General features: G+C 42.9%; 1 protein-coding gene across 1 annotated transcript in view; it reads left to right on the top strand.

Annotated features, from left to right (window-relative positions):
• The window catches only part of KIAA0753 (KIAA0753 ortholog), a 1,485,993-nt gene that overhangs the window by 32,978 nt on the left and 1,426,892 nt on the right, over positions 1 to 26,123 (top strand). The window contains exon 2 of the mRNA XM_044054254.1: positions 187 to 279. Within this exon, the coding sequence (XP_043910189.1) occupies positions 196 to 279 (84 nt within the window). The 5' untranslated portion in view covers positions 187 to 195. The remainder of the gene's footprint in view (positions 1 to 186; positions 280 to 26,123) is intronic.

A 26,123-nucleotide genomic window follows, 5' to 3' on the forward strand; every position in this document is an offset into this window, starting at 1 on the left:
TAATCACTATGCTCTAGTACTGCAACTACCACTGCTACTACCTCTGTAATTCTTCTATATTACTAATGTTGCAGTTTTTCTATTTTATTATTAATTGTAAATATGTATTACTTGTAATGTAGGGAATCCTGCAGTTGAGAATATTGTTGTAATTTTATTTTTTAATTACTTTTTTTATCAAAACAGTTATAAGTGATGGCAATCGACTTTCAGAAACATCAATCGTCATCTGCAGTGAAAAAGCATGAAACAGTAAACTCTCAATTGTATGAAACCCAGGTATGTGCTTTGAAATACTTCACACTTTTTTCTTTCTTTGTCCTTCTCTCTCTGTCTCACATTTAAAAGCATACTTACTAGATGTATGGAAAACAACTTCTTACTTCTTGCATGGCGAATCCGTTTCTAGAAGTGATAGGCCATCACACAGTAGAACAATGTGAGATTATGTACTTATGTACTGGGCCAGATTTCACAAGGCTTTACCAATAGGGTAGAATGCTACCCCAAGCACTAAAATTGCAATTGATTCCAAAAGAGAACTGCACAATTCTTTAAGCCTTGTAGGCTAATGAGGAATTGCTGAGCTGTGCTAGTAATGCTCAAACAACTTTTTCTTGTGCCCTGTCACAATACTTTGAAAATAAACATCAACTGTTTATGAGTATATACTTACAAAGTAAAGATATTTTCCATTGAAGTCAGAAGCTCCTCCTGTATGTTGTGAATATAAATGTAGACATTGCATAAAAGAAAGCCAATATGTCTGTAGTAATGCAGCTGACAAACGAGGCGAGCTATATACCAGGGCTCTCTACAGTTTTTTGTCCTGGGTGACTGCCACACACATGCACAAGTCCATTTACTGCCACCACTTCCTGAAGGGAGACAGCAGCAAACATTTTCTTTTTAAAGGAAGTACCTGTGCTCTTGGTATACAGCATACAGTATGCTACCCATTTTGTCACAATCATAATATGGAACACATGACAGATTTGTATATATAATTCCTGCAGTAAGTTGGCTGACAATACAGGCTGTGCTGTATAGTTGGATGTATTTGGGGATCACTGACAGCTACTTGTTGGGATCGGGCCATTTCAGACTATGCAATGCATAAGTGATAGTGTGATTAACATAAAATGTTGCTAATGTCACAGACGTCCCAAGTTTGATTAGTAGAAAGGGTGCATGTAGAAGGTAGCCGCTAAGGATAGGAGTGCATGGCCACTGCAAGTCCAGTCATCCAGGGGGGAGGAGGAGGCAGATCAGGCCCTCCACAATGGTGATTATTAGTAGGAGCACTAGGTATTAGTCTCTGGAGTCGGAGCCTGCCAAGCCCACAGTGCCAAAGTACAGTCGCAGTAGAGTCTGAGGGGAAACTCTGCATACAGTGGCACACTTCTCCTTGGGTGCCAGCAGTAGTGGAGCTCTTAGGACCTGCCATAAGAGGGAGGAGGAGGCTTCCACAGGATCAGCAAACTGGCTTATTCCTACCTTCTGGCTCTCAGCAAGGAATGGAAGGCCATTCAGGATATATGGAAAGGAAAGATTGGGTTGTAGAGCTCTCACCTGGCCCAGTAATGCCCAGCTGTTGGCCCCTGGGAGCAAATGGATTGATTGGAAGTGGTGGTATAGGAGCCATCCGGTGAAGGCCTGAGGGAAAGTGAAAAACAAAAAAGTCAAATGCTTCTGAATTTTATTATTTAGGTATGATATAAGATGCCCTATATGGTGTGTTGAATTCATCATCTTTGCAGTAAGATGACAAACTAGTGTGAGGTGGGGGGTTGATTTCATAAATCGGTTTGATGGAACATATTGCAAGATAGTGGAGGGCCTCTGGTACACTATGACAGATCTTTTAGAATCTTGCGCACTTGAGTGGTAAGCAATGTTTGGACAGGGATGAGAGCTTTGCATTAACTTTTGATTTAATTCACCATGGAATATAGTTTACAAAGTATAGTAGATCTATTCTAAAACATTTGTGGAAATATTGATGAAATGTTTCTTTTAAATTACTTGATTCATTTTTAATTCAAACTGAATTAAATTCAAACTGAAACATAATGTTGTAGGAGCATTGCTAAATTTATCATCATGTTAAAACTACTACCCAGTGGAGTAATATTTATTCTTTATTATTTATTCTTTATTTTCCCCAATAATTTATTATTTTCAAAGTGATGAAGCACAAGTGCTTATTCTGGCAACCAACAGATGTAAGTAAGCAAGAGAATTAATCTTGGACAGATTCCAGCCTATTAAAGGATGCGACTCATGCACTCACTCGCATTCAAACAGACATTCACTTATGGGCAGTTTGGGGCATCTCCAATTCAGCTATCTGCATGTCTTTGAGATGTGGGAGGAAACTAGAGCACATGGCAAAAACCTATACAGATGTGGGGATGATATGTGACTTTGCACAGAAGATACTCAGGCTGGGAAACAAACTTTTGCATCATATTATCTTTTAAAGATTTTTGCATTTTAAATGAAATATAGAATAATTAGATGTTATGTGATCCTATCTCGCCTACATTCTGTACTGATGGGTTCGGAGCCGATCCCTCGGCTCCGACTCGGCACGCTTATGCTATAGAGTGAGGCCTCTTGTTGGCTGAGCTATCTTTATCCCAGGATGCACCACCACTAATCCCCCAGATCTCGTTTGCCGCTAACAAGCTTAGACGTGGTCTCAACTTGGCTGGGCTAAGTACTATTTATTTAGGCTTTTTCCTGTCACAAATTTCCAAAAGCTGTTTTAACAGCTATTGTTGTTATATTAGTGTGATTGGTGAATTTCTGTTGGAAAATCCGTGATTTTTTTAGTCAGGGAAGGTTTCCTGTTTGAGTTAGAGGGGCCTTCCAATGTTGCTTTGCTGTTTGTGTTTCTTTCTTGGGTCAAGTACCCGTTTAAGTTTAAAAAAAAAAAAAAAAAAAAAAATATATATATATATATATATATATATATATATATATATATATAAATTTGTTAAAGTTGTTGGTTTTAAACTTATCTTTAATTAAGTTAGTGTTTTTCACTTAGGTTCTGTGGTAATGCAGTTATGTCTAAAGAACACAAACCCTCCGGGTTTAAGAAATGCACGAGGTGTGGTTTTAAAATGTCCATAACGGACGACCACTCCTCGTGCGTCAATTGCTTAGGTGCTAAGCACCTACAAGAGTCGTGTAGTGTGTGCCACGCGTTCTCTTCTAGAGTCCTCCAGGAGAGGAAGAACAAATTAATCCTCAAGGGACTAATCAAGCCTTCCTTCGAGGAGGCTTTATCTTCCTCTCCGTCTCCTTCAAAAAAGAAGAAAGCGTCGGCTCCGACCAGTCAGTCAGAACCGATCGCAAAAAAATCTAAGCAGACTTCTCCATCGGCTCCACGGACTTCGGAGCCGAGGTCGGAACGGTCAGCCTCGATGCCTCCAGCCTCGACCCCTCTGGTTTCGGAGCCGAGGTCTGGAGCATCGAGAGGCGGGTCACCCTCATCGGCTCCACTGATATTGGAGCCGATAAGGATTACCGGCTCAGACTCTTCCCCCTCGGAGACGAAGTCCTTATCGGCACCGAGGGAATTTTCCTTGAGACCTTCCTCGGAGCCGATAGTTGTTGAGTCCATTCGGAGCCGGTCCCCGAGCCCTTCGGAGCCGATGGAGAAATCGGTTCGGGCCTGATCGGTATCCTCTAGATCATCCAAGATGTCTGATTCGGACATCGACAGGGTGCTCCTTCGACTCTTCCAGTCTCCGGTGTTCCAAAAGCTAGTTTCGGCTCCAGCCCATTTGGCTTCGGAGCCGATGGTCCACTCCCTACTGTGGTTCCTCCTCCAACAGCCGCACCGCTGGAGCTGTGCTGGTGGAACCTGTGGAGGTGTTAGGGTCGGGCCCGACCCTTGCTCCAACTCCGGCTCTTGGGTCGGAGTTCAGTACACGGACTTCTTCCTTCGGCCCTGGGGGGGAGGCTTTGGGATTGATGCTTTCGTCCCAAGTCTCCCTCTTGTCGCCGGGCGGGAGTGCCGTCCACTGTCGTGGCCACGGAGGTGGGACCTTCCCAGGATTCTGGTGGTCCCGCCTTCAGGGCTATGAGGAGTGCATTAGCCAAATCTTCCTTGGCTACCTCCACGGTTTCCCCAGCTCCTTCCCTGCATACGGAAACTGGGTCGTTGGCAGTCCCCCTGTCCTTAGACAGCGGAGCCCCCTGGCCTCAGGTTACCCCCGCTGGGGTTTCTCCTCCTGGAGGTCCTTCTGAAGCCTCTTCGAAGAACCCCCAGGAAAAGATCGCAAGAGGAAGCACGTTGACTCCCCTGATGAGTCTCTGACATCTGACACTGATCTCGATGATGCAGAGGGGTCCCCTAAGTCATCCTCGGATGATGTCTCCTTCGCAGACATCTTGGAAGCCCTTAAACAACGAGGAGGCTGGCAGTCCAAACCTCCCTCTGCTGATGAGTCGGTGTTCCTGAAGGCCTTCGGGGCTCAGCCCTCCGCCTCCTGGGTGTCTCCGCCCTTCGACGAGCTCTTGGATTTGATCTGTCGAAGGGCGTGAGAACACCCAGACTCTGTGGAACCGGTGCCTGCTCGTCCGAACAAGTTCCTCTCGGCGCCCCCTGATAAAGAGTTCCTAACTAAAGGTGTGGCTGTAGATGCTTTGGTGGTGGCATCTGCTACCCAGCAAGATGTAGCAGGGGCTTCGACGTCCGTCCATCCTCTTAATAAGGAGTCTAGGAGCATGGATCGGTACGGAAAGCGCACCCTCAGTTCAGCGGCCTTTACACTGAGGTCCTTGAACTACCTTACGCACTTTACCAGATTTCAGAGGGATCTGATTAAGGAGCTATCCGATACCCTCTTGGGTAACCTGCCTGAGGAGCTGGCCCAGACGGTTGGCTCTCAGCTGGCTACAATGTCGTCCATTTCAAACGCGTCCATGAGGCTCATTTATGCGGCCGAAGGGGCGAGTAGAGCGGCGGGTACAGGCGTTGCTCTACGGAGACAAGCCTGGCTCCGCCTGTGTCATTTCGCGGAGGCCTTTAAGTCTTCATTTGCCGATGCCCCCTTTGATGGGTCTTCCCTGTTTGGACCCAAGGTAAAGGACACACTAACCCGCTGTGAACAGGAGGGTAAGACTCTGACTGCCGTAGGGGCACGATTTTCCACTCCCTTTCGGCCTTATCCCAAGGCTAAAAGAGGAGGGAAAATGTGGTTCAGAGATCTCAGAAGCCTTACCCCTCTCAGCAGGAGGATTCCCTTCCAGAGGCAGAGGAGGGGAAATTCTTCTGGAAGACGCCGTCCCAGAGGCGGCAGAGGCCCTCGCAACACTGGAGACCGCGAGTCCTTTCGTGGCTCTTCAGCCTTTCATAGTCCCTGAGGGATTGCCCGACTGTGCTGCTCCGGAGCCAGTCGGGGGTCATTTCTCGAAGCACCTAAAGGCCTGGGAAGGTATCACTCAGGACCGATGGGTGCTTCGGATTATCGCCGGAGGTTACTCCATCCCATTCTCTCACCCCCCCCCCCAGTCCAAAAAAATCCCGGACCCGCCACCCAGTCAACGGGATACCGCAGCCTTAGAAGTTTCAAAGCTGCTGCAAAAAGGAGTCATCCAACTGGTCCCCGCAGACCAGATCGGATTAGGGACTTACTCAAGATTCTTTTTGGTGCCAAAAAAGACCGGGGACTTGAGGCCCATTTTGGACCTCAGCATCCTAAATCGTTCAGTCAGAAAGTCCAAGTTCCGAATGGTCACCCTACAAACCATTCTCCCATTGTTGGAGAAAGGTGTTTGGATGTGCTCCATAGATCTCAAGGACACTTATTATCATATCATGGTACATCAAGCATCCAGGAGACATCTGCGCTTCAGCCTAGGAGGCAGTCATTTTCAATTCCGTGCGCTGCCCTTTGGTCTCACCACAGCCCCCAGGGTGTTCAAGTGCTTGGCAGTCGTGACTGCTCACCTGAGAAGTCTAGGATTCCAGGTGTTTCCGTATCTAGACGACTGGCTGCTAACTGCCACCTCCAAGCATCTACTTCTGCGGAGCCTACAAGCCACTATATCACTGGGCAATTCCCTTGGAATTACCTTCAGTTGGCCAAAGTCTGTGTTGCTGCCATCTCAACGAATAAGATTCATAGGGGTAGAGATAGACTCAGACCAAATGCGGGTCTATCTACCTACAGACAGGATACAAACCATACAGGCTCAAGTTCGAGCCTTACTTCCCAGATCCAAAGCCTCATCCAGAATGGTCTTGCAGCTATTGGGATCCATGTCCGCCACGGTTCTTCTAGTCCCCTTGACAAGGTTGCACATGAGAATTCTCCAGTGGCTTCTTTCAGCTCAGTGGTCCTTTCAGGAACTCCCCCTCAGTCACCTGGTATGGATCACGGAATCTTGCAGACGGGACCTTCGCTGGTGGCTAGTGCCCTCCAACTTGGATCAGGGATGACCCTTTGTTCTACCTCCTCCGGCGGCCACTTTGACCACGGACGCCTCCCAGACAGGGTGGGGGGGGCATTCCCTGGGCAGGTCAGTCCAAGGCAAATAGCATCCAGAAGAGACTTTGCTTCATATCAATATCTTGGAAATGAGGGCAGTACTTCTGTCCCTTCAAGCCCTTCACGATTATCTCCCTCAGGGCGTAATTGCTGTTCACTCAGACAACATGTCAGTTGTTTGGTACCTGAACAAACAGGGAGGGACCAGATCCTATCCTCTTTGCAGAGAAGCCATGAGAGTTTGGAAATGGGCAGTCTCGACCAAACGCTTCCTAGTGGCTACTCACATACCGGGCAAATCCAATGTGATAGCCGACAGATTGAGCAGGACCATTCTCTCTCCTCACGAATGGTCTCTGAATATGACGGTTGCAAATCAGATTTTCAGCGAATGGGGAGTTCCGTGTTGCGACCTCTTCGTGACTCCTCTGAATGCGAAGTGCAAAGAATTCTTCTCCCTAACCCCGGCTCCGGGGAAGAGCCCCATGGACGCTTTAGTCCATCCTTGGCCCACCGGCTTGCTTTATGCCTTTCCTCCAGTTCCTCTCCTTCCCAGAGTGATTCAAAAGGCATCTCTCTTGGGGAGCAAAATGATCTTAATTGCTCCTTATTGGCCTCATCAAGTGTGGTTCCCCTATCTTCGGAAACATGCCCTGGAAGGTCCATGGTTCCTGGATTGGATCCCAGACCTACTGGTTCATCAGTCGGGACTATTCCACCAGTCCCTACACACCTTAAAATTGACGGCTTGGCTCCTCCTCTTCCGACGATAGTCAGGAGTCATACATTGGATTCAGATGTTGTGCACATATTATCTTCGGCCCATAAGTCTGCTACAAAGAAACTGTATTCTAGCAAATGGAAAAGATTTGCTATTTGGGCTCAACTCCGGCCTGGACCCCATTTCTATTCCGTGGCAGAAGTACTAAAATTTCACTTCTTTTCAATCAAGGCTCTTCAGTTTCTACCATCAAGGTACAATTGGCAGCAATTTCTAATTTTACTTAATCCATAGACCCATCTTTAATGAGCAACAGATTGTGTAAGACCTTCTTGAAAGGTGCTGCTCTATTAAGACCTCCGATTTCTCATCCTCCACCTCCATGGGATCTCGATATAGTGTTACGCGCCTTGACTTCTTTCCCCTTTGAACCGGCAGCTACATGTGATCTAAAGTTTCTATCATGGAAGACAGCTTTTCTGGTGGCGATTACTTCTGCCAGATGAGTTTCAGAGCTTCAAGCTTTGTCAGTAAAACCCCCGTACTTGGCTTTTCACAAAGACAGAGTATCCCTCAGACCAAATCCTTCCTTTGTCCCTAAAGTTTGTTCTTCTTTCTGCTTACAACAATCGTTAGAGCTTCCAGTTTTTTTCCCAAAATACTCTAACAAAGCGGAGTTCATATTCCACACACTAGATGTCCACAGGCAGTTACGTTTTTATTTAGACAGGACCAAACAAACAAGGAAAACAGATCAGTTGTTTGTATCCTTTGCAGATAACAAATTGAGCAAAGCTGTCACAAAGGTCACTATTGCCAAATGGATCAGAGACTGTATTACTCAAGCTTATTTTTATTCTTACAAAGAGCTCACCACCTCTGTCAAGGCTCATTCTACAAGGGCTATGGCTACTTCGATAGCATTTCATTCTAAGCTTGCTATTAGTGACATTTGTGCTGCAGCTACATGGTCTTCCCCGCACACCTCCATTTCCCACTACAAATTAGATGTGGCATCTAGAGGATGAGCTTCATTTGGTTCCACAGTGCTCAGGAGTGTTTTCCAATGAGCCACCCGGGATTTAGGTGCTAGGGACGCTGTCCCATCAGTACAGAATGTAGGCGAGATAGGATCACATAACATCTTTTAGTTATGTACTCACCATAACTTCAGATGTTTGGGATCCATCTCGCCCATTCCTAATAACCCACCCTCCTTCCCCCTTCCTTGGAGATCAGAGGATATCAGAAGGTCCGAATCCTGTTGTTTCATCTTGAAACATCTAACAAGGTTATATAATCAAGTTGTGCATGTGTGCATGAATGCGGACAAACAAGATCTGGGGGATTAGTGGTGGTGCATCCTGGGATAAAGATAGCTCAGCCAATAAGAGGCCTCGCTCTATAGCATAAGCGTGCCGAGTTGGAGCCGAGGGATCGGCTCCGAACCCATCAGTACAGAATGTAGGCGAGATGGATCCCAAACATCTGAAGTTATGGTGAGTACATACTTTGCAAATCACAATAACTTTTAGTTAACAGTTTTAGAAATAGGTTTATGGAATGCAATGATATGCAGTGTAACTGGATATTCTGATACACTATGACAGATCTTTTAGAATCCTGCGCACTTGAGTGGTAAGCAATGTTTGGACAGGGATGAGAGCTTTGCATTAACTTTTGATTTAATTCACCATGGAATGTAGTTTACAAAGTATAGTAGATCTATTCTAAAACATTTGTGGAAATATTGATGAAATGTTTCTTTTAAATTACTTGATTCATTTTTAATTCAAACTGAATTAAAGCTAACTGAAACATAATGTTGTAGGAGCATTGCTAAATGTATCATCATGTTAAAAATAGCTACCCAGTGGAGTAATATTTATTCTTTATTTTCCCCAATAATTTATTATTTTCAAGGTGATGAAGCACAAGTGCTTATTCTGGCAACCAACAGATGTAAGTAAGCAAGAGAATTAATCTTGGACAGATTCCAGCCTACTAAAGGATGTGACTCATGCACTCACTTGCATACAAACAGACATTCACTTATGGGCAGTTTGGGGCATCCTCCAATTCAGCTATCTGCATGTCTTTGAGATGTGGGAGGAAACTAGAGCACCTGGCAAAAACCTATACAGATGTGGGGATGATATGTGACTTTGCACAGAAGATACTCTGGCTGGGAAACAAACTTTTGCATCATATTATCATTTAAAGATTTTTGCATTTTAAATGAAATATAGAATAATTAGTTATTGTGATTTGCAAGGTAACCGTTTTAGAAATAGGTTTATGGAATGCAATGATATGCAGTGTAACTGGATACCATTATTGTTGAAAGTCTTTATTTCGTTTATAAATGTGTTACCTTATCAGTGCATTTTTTATTTTCTATATTTAGTTATTGGGTATTTTCCAAAAAATGTTTATTTTCCTTGGTTGGTTAAGTAGCAGGATACAGTAGCATGGTATAGAATTGAAAATAACTCTCATTACAGGAGGTGTAGTCAGATCATATAAAAGTGGGAGTGGTAGAAATAGTCCTATAACTTGCTTTCCTAATGCATCATTTTGGTTATGCAATAGCTTTGTGTAGTTTAAAGGGAAAATAAGGTCAAACCTAGAGGAGAACATACTTTGATCATTACGTGATTTGCTGTACTGTGTTGGAATGGCATCCCTTCCAGAATTAGTTCTCAGCCTAATACCCATTGAGTACCAGGTAGGCTGCAGCTCTCTTGTAACCCTGAACATAGTAAAATGGGTATTGAAGAGCGAATGCATTGATCTGCTATTCAGTATTGATATCCATACATAATTCTTAGTGGTTAAAAAGTTTTTTTTTTTGTTTATAAATTATTCTTTTAAAAATGGCTTTTTGTGGACAGATGCAGTAGTGGGATTTTATTTTTCAGCCAAGCTACTTCTTTGCACAAAACGGTCAGTATCTCCAGATCATGACCTGCTCGAACCCATCATTTTCCTTCATTCATCCCTTTCCATTAACGTAGAAAGGAAGTAGACTGAAACATTGCCTTTTTAAGTATTTCTGGAGATGGTGTTAACATGCATTTCAGTAACTGCCATTAGTTTTTGTTAATTGCAAGCTGGTAAAAAGGCTTTTATGGTCCTCCTCTAAGTGAGTGAATGATTCTGTGCTGTACGTCATAGACAATGGACCATACAGTATAGCAAATACTGTGACAGATTTCACAGAAAATGATGTCCAAAGATCGTACACAATGAGATACAGACAGGAAAGAAATAATTAGCTCAGGCTTTCTTTATGCATGCTGTTCTAGGGATTTAATTACATAGAAGGAAAGGTGTTTTATGCTTAGTCAATAATAGCATTTTCTTGTTGCTGTCAAGTAAATTTATATTGATGCAGAAAAATGTTAAAAAAATGGGTGGTAAGTGGGTTCAGTAGTGTAGAAGCAAGGCAACTGTCTGCATCTATACTACTGCACCCATTTAGCATAGAGACAAGGCAACCTTCTGCATCCCTGGAGACCAGAGTTCAGAAATGGACTTGGGCAGCTGCTGGGGGGGGGGGGGTAGATTGAATAGAGTGAAGCAGCTGATGGCTAGGTTTTCTCTTCTGGGAAAGCTGTAGAAAGGGATTGCTGGGAGCCTGACATGCTAACAGTCTGAGAGTGACATGATTTCCATTGCTGCATAGGCAGATACCATCGCTGCACGTCTCTCTCTCTCTCTTTCTTCCTGGATGGGTGATTGACCACCGTAGCATGATGGTTCCTGACACCCACACACACACACACACACACACCTACCTGTTGGTTGCTTCCTATGGTGTCTTCAATTCCTGGCTCTAAAAACATTTGCCACAAGGCAGAGTGCCTAAAAAAATTGATGGGACACCTGATGAAGTTACACATCAATAACTTCAGGAATGCCATTGTAAAGCATCCAGGAAGAGCAGGGGGTGTATGTAGCCAGAAATTAGTCAGTGGTGAGTTGGGTGAGGAATGTTATATTAAAAAAAATGTATCTTATCATCTGAGATGTAGCTTGGGCAGACTCGAGACAATAGCAAGAAAAGAAGTGAGCATGATCATTAAATGACTGTTCCATCTTAATGGAAACTTTTGCTTATTCTTCATTATATAGTGTTTTCATTCCCTTAAATACAACCTCAGAAGACTAACATTTAAAGAACACTTAATTTAAGTATGTGTCAATCTGTTTCCTACCTCTGCCTGATTCTGCAGTCTTAGCACATCATTTTTAGTTGAATGTAAAATTGTGTTATTTCATTATGTGTGTTAGTTTTGGCATTGCATGAACCGAGGGGGTTGCTACATTTAAGACAGTTGCAGCCTTAACAAAAACAGTGATTCCAGTTCAAAAAAATGTCAGTACATGTCTCTTTTGGAGCTTGAAACTAGGTATTTACTTCCTGTGAACACTTCCAAGTCAGTTTGCAATTAGTAGTTGCATTCACAGATTATTAGAGGAGGACTTGCATGATCAGCAGAATAACATCTTCTCAAGATAAGGCAGTGGAAGAAGAACCTGGAACTATATTTCAGATTGATAGTATTTTATTCCCATCAACTTGATCATCTAGCTGTCTTGACCTTCCCTTGATGTATCTGTTCCCCTGCATGCCATGGTCTATCACCTCTCCCATTACCCCGTGGAAGGCCTCCTCTTTCTGGGGAGGGGGTGGATCTGTTGTTGGCAATAACATTCATTTCTAGGCTGTCAGTGATAAGCATTGTTTTTCAGTTTGCAGTCTTGTATATCTGCAAAGGAAACTTGTATTTACCCAGCATCCATATTCCTTATGAGTTTGCGACACAACATACCATGCTTGCCATGCAGTTCTATATGAGGATTATGCATCTATGCTTCCACTTAGTCTGCAGCTACAGTGTGTTGTACTGACATCCCTTATTTCTGGGGACCTGTTCTTCTAACATTCACCAATAGTCACCCCTAAGGTGGGAGACCTTTTACAACTCTCTGTCAGATCTGTTTCTAACCTCCCCAGCTGGTTCCTGCAAGCCTTGGACCTGCTACTTTAATGCTGATTGCTGCAGCCAAGGCTCCGTCCCTGTTAGCAGCTAGGCAAGTCTATGCTTGCATATGTTATAACTCTGGACTGCAGTTTAACAACTCTTCTGGAAAAACATTCAACATTGCTTAAAAGTTTGTTTCTGGATAGCTTTTTGCTTGGTACTCTATCCAGAGACATCCAAAGAATACAGTAATGTTATAAGGAAGACAGGGTAAGAGAAATTTTAATATGCTGTAAAAAGGGGACACAGAAGGCATAATGGAGGAGGAGGAAGAATTATCAGTAAAACATCACACTAATGTGGTTCTAGCCCCATCAGGCATAAATTTTTGTACATTATTCCTATGTTTCTGAGACCACCAAGTCTTTCTGTCCCCTTATGGACACATTTGTTCTCCTCACTTCTATTTGATTTCTGAATATGCTAAGGAAGAGGTGAGGCTAAGATCACTGCTGTCATTTAGCAGGAAGTTTTTTTTTTTCTGCTGTACATGACCTAGTGCACACATGTCAGATTGTGGCTTGATGTGCAGGTTCAGTGACGTGCACATCATTATCCATCTTGAGTACAAGTATTGATTACTAGGACACAGCATATGCCTCTGTCCTTGTGTTGTCTTGCATTAATGCCTGGACTTCTATTCCTTTCTAGTTTTTACTAGCAGCCTCCTATGTGAGACCAAGCCAGTGGCTATGCTGAAGTCCAGGTAGACCACATCTATTAGAACTGTCATTTCCAAGCTATACGAGTGTGCACATGCTTGCATGTGTGCATCTGTCTGTGTATATATGGTTAAAGGTTATTAGAACAAATGTTCTTTTCTGTGGAGTTTTTGCCGACCGCTTATTGTCCAAGATTGCATTGTAGTGGAGTAAGGGAATTTACTCCATTGTGCAATCTTGAGTTGGTATATTTAATTAGCAGGGGGTGTGGGGGTGCTGTTTTTACATACGTTCATTAGAACGTTCAGTGTTTGATGATATACTCCTATGTATGTGTACTCCTATGTATGTGTGTGTGTGTGTGTGTGTGTGTGTGTGTGTGTGTGTGTGTGTGTGTGTGTCTGTCTATGGGTATCAGGTGTGTGTGTGTGTGTGTGTGTGTGTGTGTGTGTGTAAGTAAGTGTGTGTAAGTGTGTATTCATGTAAGTAGATATATGCATACACCTTCACAGAGGATTACAGTTACGCAGTAAAGCACATATGTGCATTTGCACATGTATAAATGAAGCTGCCAAAATTGTGCACAGGTATGCGTCTGCAGCAGAACCCCAGAAAGATGTTATCATGGCATAACAACAGGGTGGAAATACAGCTCGACTATTACTGATTTGCAGAACACACCATGAAAGTGTGTCCAGTCCAAGGACAATTTTTCAACAGCTGTCCACACTATGCGAGACTTGTGTCTTTGCTGATAGTGTAAAAGATTGTGGTGTAACATAACACCCTTTGAGTACTGAGAATTTTTTTTAATCCAGCTGAGGTATGTGTAATATCCAGTGTATACCATAAATACCTTCAAAATGTCACTTAGTATTCCAGAATTTGTCTGCCTAGATAATGAGCATATTTCAAGGACATACATGTCAAGCAGATGTCTGTATCATGCAGGGTACTATAAGTGGCATTGTTTGCACATAACAAAAAACAATAGTAAAGTACCAGGAGCCAGCTACACTCAGAGCCTGCTAAAATAGAAATTCTTAATACTAACAAAATACAGCCTGTAGTGACCCACAAGATAACTAATTTATAAATTGCTCTGCTTACCCTACATACTCATTCAACAAATGCAGCTTTTAATTAATGTGCAGACCTTTTATGCTTTGACTATTTATATATTTTTCAAATTGCTGCCAGCCATTTTCCCTTGTGAATTCCACTTCCTGTTCTAGAGTCTGGAGTTATATGCTCTAAGTGCTTTGCTGTCATAGTGGCTCTTATGCTGAGGAATTGCAAGAGATAAAAGTGAAGTAATCTAGGTCAAGAGTGTAGAATCAAAGTATGGGCAAGGATAGGACAATGTCCAGAGCTGAGTGGCCTGTAGTTTACAGAGCAAGACAGAAAATGTATTCTTGTGGTAGTAAAACCATCATGCTTTGGCTAGAGGTGTAATACTGTTGACATTTCCAGTGGAAGTGCAGGATAAACTTGCATACTTTATTTAGAACGGTTTTGTTAAAAAGATGGAGTGCATATTCCTTTATTAGAATGAATACCCTTCACCTGATGATTTCACACTTTTCTTGGAAAACATGTGGAGAATAGTACAGGAGGTCTTAAGCAGTGACGGGAGTTTTTTTTTTTTTTTTTGTGGGGCATAAATAAGAGGGGAGTCTAATCTCGTCTAAGCCACAAATATTTTTGTATTTGCACTATGTTACAGTTTCAGTTTATTCAATAGGAAGGAGTTTCCAGTTGGGATATGACTTCTTGGTGTGGAGGTGGAAGCGGGTGGCATGACTAGCTTTACCAGAGCCGTTTCCTATATGTCTGCATAGTAATTAGCTGTATGTAGTAGACTGGTCTTTGCTGTGGATAGATCTAGTGATGTTTACCTGAATGATCCACCCTGAGGAGAGCTAGATAATCAGCGTGTAAACAGACCTGTAAATCAAAGTTATATCTGGTAATTGCATCAGTAAAGAGTGTGAATAAGAGAATGTATGGCATCATTCTAGTGGAGCATCTCTGGGAAGAAGAGATTGGATGTTGAGAGTGATTTTCAGTTTACACCCTGAAATCTGCTCTTGGAAGTGTGTTCCTGTTAGTGTTCACTTAGCCCAAAAAGCAGTAAAGGGTTGAAGACTGACCCAAAGGCATTGGATAAGTCTCTGGTTGTCTGCAGCAGTCTGGAGAGGTGTGTAAGTGGGGGGAAGGGGGAGTTGAGCCATTGACATCAGCCTGAAGCAGTTTAATGATGTAGGAGATCCAACTTTGGCTAAGCATGTAACAGTGGCAGATTTCCACAAGTCAAGAAATCTTATCACTTGAAAGTGAGGTGGTAAATATATTGGTGGAGGGGTGGTAAATATATTGGTGGAGGCAGGAAATTATTGTAAGCTTTGATCAACTTGTGAAAAAGATTTCCATGGTTGAGGGACTTTGATTTGAGATAAAATGGAAAAAAAGTCTGGTGCAGAAGCCAAATGGTTCAAACTGGGCAGGAAGTGTGAGAAGACACAAGAGAGGATGGAAAAATGGTAGAAAAGAATGCATTTACTAAGCTGCAGGTCTGAGCTTCTTTCATTTGTCTTTAGTGTGTTATGGCTGTTGTCCTCTGTCTCCCAGGAATACAACTGATCATTATCTGGAAAGTTTCTAGATTTTACAACTGAGAGTTTTGCTTGTTTTAGATACCATTGTAGTTTTTGCAAGTGCTTGCAGTTATTAGCTGGTGTCGAAAGCTTTATCTTATACTTTAAAATGCCATCTTCAGCAGAAGGACAAACTATTGCAATGGAAGGCTTTATACCCTCCTGCTTCATAGGGTAAACTTCATTTTAATTTTGCAGTATGATAAAACAAGTATTCCATGTCAGTATTTGGGTCAGATTGGGGGAGTAGTAGGTTCCAGTTCCAAGCTCCAGGCTCAAGAGGCAATGGTATCTGACTCTGAATGTTTGGAAGGTACTGAGTATGCTGGGGATTTTTTTAGTAGAGTATATTGAATGATATATAATTAACAATGGACTATTGCAGTATTTGCATATTGTACATTTGCACCTGTCTGTTCCAGTGACAGCAAGTCTGCCATGTATTTGTCTGCTAATGGTTATTTGGCCATGATATTTGTATCTGCATTGCAAGTATTTTCTGTAGGATTCTGAGAGCCATGGTAAAAGCAAATGATCTACAAATATAGCACCATAACTGACTTTTGGAAGTACAACAATAAAATATCACTTAGTTTTACAGTTTTGAAGAAAACCGACCTTTGCTTGTAACAACTGTATTCTTAAATATGAGTTTATAATGACTGCAAGGTGGGAACGAATGCATTATGACAAGATGTATATCTAGTAAAGGTATTTCACCTACTTCCTCCTATGAACAACTGAGACAGGATTGCTATGAAAAAATCCTCAGTCACAACTGATTGAGAACACAGTGACTCTAACATCTGCCCATACAAACTAAAATAACCATTTTTGAAGGGGGAAGCCCCCTCTGCACCTTTTAGTTTATAAATTTCCTCTGGAACATAAATAGGACCTGCTGGAATAGATATATTTCACAGTGATTACTTCTTTCATGGGATAGACTCCTCTTAGAAGTAAAGCAGAGTAACTCCATGACTAGAAGGGGAAGTGTGTGTGGACACTCCAAGTTAATCCTTATGGTAAGGGGCCAAACAAAATCTGGGTCTGGTATTAATTCACATCTTGGTAAACTGGCTAATCTACAAATGGTCCACTGGATCAACAGCCTAGTATGAGCCTGCATATACTAACCCAGTGGTCACACAACAGTAAAGAAAGGAGAAATTTGCTAAGACAGCACACAGTGACGGTGATCCCAGTGTACCTACCTTTTAGTGAAGAGCCCTACAATATAAAAAAAAGTGATTAGTTGTGGTCTGGCAATAAGAACACAAACAGCTGCTCATCAAGGCCATGTAGGTAACCATTTTCCCATTTAATGCAGCTGTCCCATATGAGGTTATAGCTGCTAAAAATGGGAAAGACAGGATACTAGTACATGTGATTGTAGAGTACTGCTTTTGGTAATATTATACCAGCAACATTATAACACCACTAAGTCCCTTTTATGTTTTGCAAAAGCACCCTCACTTCTCAATGCAAAAGTAACTGACAACACTTGTGACACCTGTATTTTTGAGTCTTAGTTTACACTGACTACAAGATAAAAATTGTGGTGCTTTGTTAAAATGTACATTTAATCTGCATGGTTATTTGGTTGTTGTTTTTTGATAAGATACACATTTGGCATGCAGGATTATTCAGTAATAGTGTCCAAACTGTAATGCATGTGCCCGCTCCCATTTTGTCAGCATCACAGTGCCAACAGCAAAGTAGCTATATTGGTGTAGATGTCCTGCTTTAAATGTAGAAGAGTTTAGAACTTAGAGTGGTACTTTAGCTTTTGTTGGTAGAGTATAAACATTAGTGCATAATAATGTACTTTCTTTCCCAACATTTTGTGTAATTTTATAAGTTACAGAGAGTCGCATTTGCTACACATCAGTGAAAATGGTTACAGCATGCTTCTTGTCATTACACAGTACAAGGTGTGTGTTTGTTATGAGAGCAGGTCAGGTCCTTGTATACACTCAGATGTCGCTGAATGTTTGGATTATTAAACCACAGTTTTTTGACTGCTTTAACTATATGAGGGAAATTCTGTTGCACTGGTGTATGAGTAGTATAAACAGAAGGCAGTGACGCTGGTTGTGTTTTGGAAAGGGAATTTTTAGGAAGGGGATGCAGTCCGGATCAGTTTAGTAGTTAATCTGTGATATGGGCCACAGTTTACAGAGATGCACTCCATACCAGAGCAAGGCTTGCACCTCATAACAGTCGAACACTGTAGTATTGCAGTGGTGTCAAAGTACATACCTAAGCAGCTAACTAAGTTCTGATGTGGTAAATGGAGTAGTGCTAAAACTCTACAAGCCTATCACAGTGAAGCAGACCAATAAATAAACTGTGGCGGAAGAGAGCAGCCATGCACTGACTAGGTTGAACTTTTTGACACTGGAAGACAGCAGGTAGCATGAGTTGGTGTGTGACAGAGCATGTTGTTGACATGCAGCTCATGTTGATAACTTGCATTGCAACTTGTACATGTTGGTGTATCGTACATGTTGGTGTGAACGACCTGAGATGTACCTCCCTGGACTACATGAAAAGAGACATAGAGGAGCTCTCTGATCATGTAGCCCAGGCCGGTATGACCCTGAGTAGTATCTTGCCCTCACCAAGAATGATGCCACAATACAAAGAAAAAATTATCAGTTTTAACAATTGGCTAAGCTATTGGTGTCGTTCAAAGGGGATCCAGTGTCTGTCAGCCTGTGACGACATGCTCGACAATCCACGCTGCTTCACCAGAGATGCTTGCACCCATCGCCCTTAGGCTTTCGAATACTGGCCAATGCTCTTGCCACCCGCATAGTGCCTTTTTTAGGCAAGGCTCAAAAGACAAACCCACCTCCCTAAACAACACAAGTAACCAAAAACTGAGGGTAATGCTTCTCAATGTCAGAAGTCTAAACCTCAAAATGCACGCACTTGAGGCACTCCTAAGCATGGAGAAAATTGATATCTGTGCAGTAACAGAAACCTGGTTCAAGGCTCCAGAGAGCACCCCAGCACTACCAGGTTACAACTCGTACCATACCGTTTGGCCTCCGAACCCGGACCGAAATACAAAAGGAGGGGGGTGTATCCATTTTCATAAAGGATACCCTCACTTCCAGGTTAGTTGCACAGCATGTGGCCTCGGAGAACATCCATGTGCAACTAACGGTGGGCAAAGCTGCTTTTCAGATCGTAGCTTGCTACAGATCACCTACCTTGTCTCAGGACCCCCACTCAGCATTCCTGAGAACATTGGAAAATATAAAGGTCCTACCAAACACCATGATATTGGGAGATTTCAACTACCCAAACATTGACTGGGATAACTACTCAAGTACAAACTCCTTTGCCCAACCCTTCCTAGAGTTTATAAATTCAAACGCCCTGGAACAGCTGGTCACCACGCCCACGAGAGATGACAACATATTGGACCTGATCATCACCAACATGGGGGATCAGTGCTCCACACCAGAGGTAAACCCCTCGCTGGTAAGATCAGATCATTAACTAATCACACTGGATATCCACATCCCGACCCCACCCCCGGTCAAGGAAACCACTGTGAAAAACTTTTTAAAAGCCAACTTCTCACTTCTCAAGACCGAAGTGGAAAGTTTCCAGGCCCCCTTGCTAAAGGATAATGCTGCCCAAACCGCAGAATCTTTTACAAATGCATTCTATGAGCACCTACAGGAATGCATGGATCAAGCCATCCCAAGTAAAACCAGGACTCACTCCTCCAAAAAGAGGAAACCAGTCTGGTGGTCCCCGGCCATAAGTAAGCTATACAACAGAAGGAGGAAGCTATTACATGATAGAGCAAAATCCCAAAAAGGAAAGGCATCACTGATCAATATTAGCAAGAAACTACAATCCCTCATAAAGTCATCCAAGGCCAGTTTCGAAAGAAAAATTGCCAAAGACTCTAAAGATAATCACAAAGCCTTCTTTAACTATGTCAAGAATCTAGGTAGCAACTCTCAGATATGCTCTGAGCTAGTGCAAAATGGCAAAAAATACACTGAACCAACTGACATTGCCAACATCCTGGCTGACCGGTTCAGTGCAAACTTTACCCCCCCCACCCCCAAAAGGGCCCATGTCCATCCCAGAAGAATGCAGAGCCCCAGACATCACAGACAAGCAGGTAAAAACAGCCCTCTCCAAAGCTAAAAACACAGCATCAATGGGACCGGATGGTATCCCAGGCTGCGTCTTACACAAGCTCCAAAATGAACTAAACCCTCACCTAAATGTACTGTTCAAACTCAGCCTTACCACAGGCTATGTACCCAAAGAATGGCGTACAGCAACAGTCATCCCGCTCCACAAAGGTGGGGTCACAACAGAACCTGGGAACTATCACCCTATAAGCCTTACTAGCCTGGTCTGCAAGGCTATGGAGCAAATCATCATAGATCTCATTAACAGAGACATTGGGAACCTCCAGACACTGGACCCTACCCAATTTGGCTTTGTTAAAGGCAGATCATGCCTCCTAAACCTAGTTGACTTCTTTGAAACAGTTACCAAGGCCATAGATGAAGGAAAGGTAGTCCACACAGCCTACCTGGACCTCGCTAAGGCCTTCGACACCATTCCCTACTCTGGCGTCATAGATAAGCTCACCAGCTTGAACATTAACCCCTATGTCACGAGATGGGTTGCCAACTGGCTCACAGATAGAACACACATGGTCCGAGTTGTGGTTGCCATGTCCGACTCTAAACCAGTTACAAGTGGCGTCCCACAGGGCTCGGTCCTGGGACCCCTCTTGTTCGGTATTTACTTCTCTGAGGTACAGTGAAGCACGAAAGCACTATGGCTGATGAAGTTTGCAGATGACTGCAAACTGGAGGCCATAATCGACCCTCCGGCTAACACAGACATCTTCCAGAAGGGTCTTACAGAGACAGATACCTGGTGTCAGAACCATGGCCTCAAGCTAAATGCTAAAAAATGCATAGTTAACCCCTTTGGGAAAAAACAAGTGCCCACGAATTATCACATAGGTGGTAATCCACTAAGTACGGAAGATTTAATTAGGGACCTGGGGACCCAGGTAGATGGCAACCTTTCCTTTGATAATCACGTTGCCAAAGTGGTTAGAAATTCCTTCTACGTAGCCCACCTAATCACGAAAGGGTTCACATCTAGATCAAGAGAGGTCATTGTGCCCCTCTACTCATCACTCATTATGCCTATAATAGAGTACAATGCCCCATTTGGAATGTGCCTTACTCGACACCTGCAACAGCTGGAAAGACCACAGAAGTACCTCACCAAGAGAATCATGGGCCTCAAACAGATGCCCTATGCAGCCCGACTAAAGAAACTCCAGCTTTACTCAGTTGCTTACCGCCTGCTCAGTGGTGATCTTTGCCTGACATATAAGGCCATGTCCAACTCGGAATTAATGGACATGCTCCACCTCAAGAAAACCAAATCTCTTGGAGCCACATGCTCCAGTGAATTAAACCTCAACACAACAATAAACAGGACATGCTGGAGGGATAGATTCCTGTCTCAGAGACTTCCCTCACTCTGGAATAGAATCCCAGTTTATGTTAGGCAAAGCCCCTGACTGACACTCTTCAAGAGATATCTTGATGAGTGGATGGGAAATCGTAAATTCACCCCTGGGATCACTTCAATGGCCCTGCTAGACAGAGGCCAAGGAAACTAATTTAAAAGGGAGGCGAACGCCAACACATTCTGGCTAGGCTTATAAATGCTCTTGGGCAGATAGCCTAGTACCTACCTATAAACAGTTAATTATTTGTATTGTATTATAAACACCTGTTGTCCTATGTGAAAGGGCAGTTTAGGAAGTGGGGGTTGGGAATAACAAGCAGTGGTACATACACAAGCAAAGCAGGTGGGGGAATGGCAGGGCACTCTCTTTTGTGGGATAGGCACCCAATTTTATATATAAATTGGGCCATATATATATATATATATATATATATATATATATATATATATATGTATATATATATATATATAATCTATGGAGAGAGAGAAGGGATGCTGGAAAGGTTGATAGGAAAAACATGGCAGAGGAAAGTTACGAAAGAGTAGTCAGTGAGGATGCACAGCCACAAAATACCAGAAACCGAGGTAGATCTTAACACAGTAGGAGGGGGAGGAATTAGCTTATCATAGACAGAGTGGACAAATGATAAAGGGGAGCAGTGGACAGTGCAAAAGGAGTGGGTTGTGACATAGGATTGGTGTGCACCTGGCTTGGGGATAAGTTGGAGTTTGAGATCCATCAGCTGGTAGAGAAAATGGGTCATGGTGGCTAGTGACAACTTCCTCCTGATGGCCCAATGGCAGGAGCCCACTGGTCAAATACAACTGCATTCTGCTTCAAGAATGGCATAGTAGCATTTGCTGCACTGATGGCTAGACTGCAGTGGGAGATTTGAGCTGGGTGGCAGAGTGGCAGTTGACACACTTGTGTTTTGATGACATCATCCTGACCTGCAGATGGGGAGATACAGTGAATGGGGAAGAGTGACATAAAGTATGTGATGGTCTACAAATGGTAAATGGTACAGGTAATATAAATTAGTAAGTAATATTCAGAATAACCTTGCTGTGCTGAAAGGCAAAGCTGCCTCTTGCAGCAGCCAGAACAACTGACCTGTCATTTTGCATATGTGACAAAAGGAAATAAAACAGCCTTTACGCATGGATGTAGTTGAGATATAGACATCGGTGGAAAACTTCCACGTGAATGCATTTAGCAGCAGAAGTGTGGAAATGTGCCCACAGCCTCAAATGAACTTGCAAGAGAATATAGACATGGAAATGTGTCCAGAGCTTAAAAAATAACCCACAGTCTCAAATAAATGTGGAAGGTAGCATAAGCCTGACATGGTGCCCATAGTTTGACAACAGAACAGAGAAGAAGAACTCTAATTGGAACGTTATGGTAAGAACATAACTTCTATTTATGCATTACTTCACAGTATCAGCAGTGCCATACGTGACAAACAGCCCCTGCACAAGTTCAGTTTCCCCACATTAGCCCATTTGGCGTGTGTTGGTATCTGTCAGAAGAAATGGCTTTTATTAGGAACACTGCTCTAAATGACGGGGAAAGTTTAAAATTGCAGTTAAAAAATTTAAAAAAAAGTAACAATGCTGAGCACTTACTATACCATTAGGGTTGTTCATGTCTTTTACTTCCCAGTCCTTGATCTGTTTGGTGTGGTAATGTCACAGACCATTATGCTGATTTGTGGTTTATCAGGCCATGTGGATGATAGTAACCTTAGTCAATAGCTTGGCCAGGTTGAAGCATGCATCCACCTTCATAAATGGTCCCACACAGGGTCCCAGCAGTCACTCCCTGATCTGACTGCATAGGAGGAGGAGTATGATTTTGCTCCGTTTAACACATTTTGCAGACCGTCTCCATGGGGCACTAGCATAGTTGGCTGTCACCATGAATATGTAAAATAAAATGATAACTAATGAGTCATCCTAGGAAGTTGATTTCTGAAACTCCGGTAAAGAAGCCTAGTGCCCCTTCAAAGTGTGATACCTGTAGACCTGCAAGGCAGTATGCACAAGCTACCAAGGATGGCATATTTACAGCATATGGTGGAACCCAAATGCACATTGTGTCACTCTTGCACTTAGCCAGCATATAGCCATTCCTAGATAGAGATGGATCTACCTTCATTTGAATGAATATCATGCAAGCCACTATGTAATTGTGGGTTAAGCAAATGTGTTGTGGTTTTAAATATCAAATCATGCACTGATGGAATGGTAGCAGCACCAGTACAGCAGTTTAAAGGAGATTTCTGGCAAATAACAAGCAGAGTTTAAAGAAGACGCAGATCTGAAGAGGTACACAGTACTTTGGAAAGATCTATTTTCCCAATGTGTTGTATGTGCGAGCTCTTGCCATGGAACACAGCATAGGTACATAGACTTAACTGTATTATGGTTATCTGCATCTAGCCCATACATAAAACATGTAGCTGTTTAGCTGTACTACAACTGAAGGAAGGCAGCCCACTGTCAGTGCTGTCTATCCCATATTATTTTGTAAGTCCTACACCAATATGCTGTGTGCATGTGCTGTGGGAACACCTGTGATGAGTCTCCTCAACATTATAACTCTGTAGCCCACTGTCAAATGTGACCCCTCAGGTGTCAAATACCCACCTATCTATGAAAGGTAACCTTAATATGTATATCTTTGTGGCCATTTGTATGGCAGTCATCCAAATTCTATACATGCGCATGTCTTTCCCTATCACTGCTCTGGAATAATATTGGAGTACCATACTGTTAGTAACATAATATATCTTTGCCTGCATTGCTCTTATCCTCTGTTCAAACCTGTAATTTTGTGTATCTCTCTGGTAGCCTACTGCCCATGGCAGTCATTGTTGTACAGCTGTGTCTCTGTTTTCATAGATATCATCGTGTCCTCATGGAGTCAGAAGGCAAGGTTGGACAATTTTTCTGTTGAGCTGAGAATGATGTCCTTCTACAGACACTTAGGATCCATTAATGCCACCTGCTGGGGGTGAAAGGTGCTCACCAACTTCTATGGACTATGTTTGGGAGGCATAGGTCAACAACATTAATGCTGTTGGTGGGCAGAATCATGCAACACATTAGTATTACAAAGATGATAGGTAGCCCTGCAGGAGAACATGCAGTATAGTAGCAGAGATGTTGGTCACTGTAGAGTCGCTAATTCCTGTTGCATACCTAACTGACAAGGAATTCCTTTTTCATAGGTAAGTAGTAGGCTAGCTGCCCTTATGAACCATTTTAAGCCTAGCCAGTTTCCCTTTTGTGGTTGAAATAATCCATCTCATTTTATTATAGAGTGGCCTTACCCATTTCATGGTTGAAAATTGTATATTACCCCTAATGAAAATATTTGGAATCCTACTGTAGATAGTTTGAGGGCGACCCATGCATGTGATAAAGCATTTAGGATCTGCCTTTGTCCATTAGTAGTGCAGAGGGAGGTCCTAGGGTAAATTTTCTGTTTCCCATTCATAGATCTAATTTGCTTTTGAATAGGAGCAGGGACGAACTTTGTTTTATGTGGATGGGACATCTGTTCCACAGCAGCGGTATCCTCTGCGAGATATACCTGTCACTCCAAACCATTCTGTTGATATGGCAGAAGAGGTTTAGATCCCTAGACAAGAGTATTTCTGATGCCATTTGACTTTCTGATGTGCAGTAAATTCATCAGTAATGAGTCAGGGGATGCTTTGTGTACACAGGTCACCTCTTAGCAGTCTGTAGGATACTGAGTATAGTGACCTGGCTTTGAGTTGGTCCATGTACGACATGTTGTTTAGGCTTTGTATCCTTCTAGTAAGGTATCTCTGTAGGTATTCTAGTTGTTGCATGTGTCTGGACAGATGCACATCAAAGGAGGCATTATATTCAATGACTGGCCTAATGAGGACTGATTAAAAGGGGATAGTGACATCTCTATGTCTAGATGCAATCCCTTTGTTTATAACCTGTGTGGTATAGAAGGACTTTCTTAAAACAGTACACACATTTTGTTCAAATGTTAGGTCACTGTCCACATAAGTTCCCAAATCCCAAGCAACTGGGTCAACTATTAGGAGTGTATTGTCAATGTGGTACTCTACATTTTGATAAGGAAGGCACATGTATTCCTGGAGGAATGGACATGAGTTACAGGAGTAGACAGCCCTCCTCTTAGATGGAGATGCATAAAATTGCTTACTATATTGAATGCTGTATGCAGGAGCTGTACACATAAAGGGTGTAGGCAGACCACATATGCCATTGATCGGTTCCCATAGGTACATCTGGTATGGAGACACTTGGGAACGGCATGCAGTGCATATTCTACAGTACTTTTGCATGCACTCCACAGAGTCTTACATGTAGCATGGGTATACAGATTCACTGCATTCTGTTTTGTATTGTATATTTACTGGCTAGTCCTCTGCAGTGGTGCCTCACGAACAGGCTGTCAGTACCTATCTGAAGATTATGCTAAGATTTAGATTGAGTCGGGTTGGGAGGGTGGCCTAATGGTTAAGGTGTTTGCCTTACAAACACAAGGTGTAGGGTTTGAGTCTCACAAGGGATAACTGGCTAGGCTTAAAATGGCTCGCAAGGGCAGTTAGCTTAGTACTAATCTATGAACCTATCTATGAACCTATAGGTCAGAAGACACATGGTCACTATATCACTCTCGCCTGAATGGTGATATAGGTATAGCCCTGACCATATCTGTACTTCTTGCAGTATAGCATAAACGCTCTGCATTCCCACAGTGGGTTGCCCTGTGACTGAGATCACCTGCACTGCTCCTCCTAGGAAGATGATGCAGAGGAACATGCTGCATCTGATCTGGATATGCTCCCCATATGACAGAATAGTAAGGGTTTTCGGCAATATCACATGTCACAGCTGACCCTTGATATGTGGATGGCACTAGGGCTCAACTGGCAGATGTACAGGGCTGTCATTTCAAAGCAGTT

Source organism: Protopterus annectens, chromosome 13.part0, assembly GCF_019279795.1.
Source record: "Protopterus annectens isolate FY-2018-M chromosome 13.part0, PAN1.0, whole genome shotgun sequence".
Taxonomy (NCBI): Eukaryota; Metazoa; Chordata; order Ceratodontiformes; family Protopteridae; genus Protopterus; species Protopterus annectens.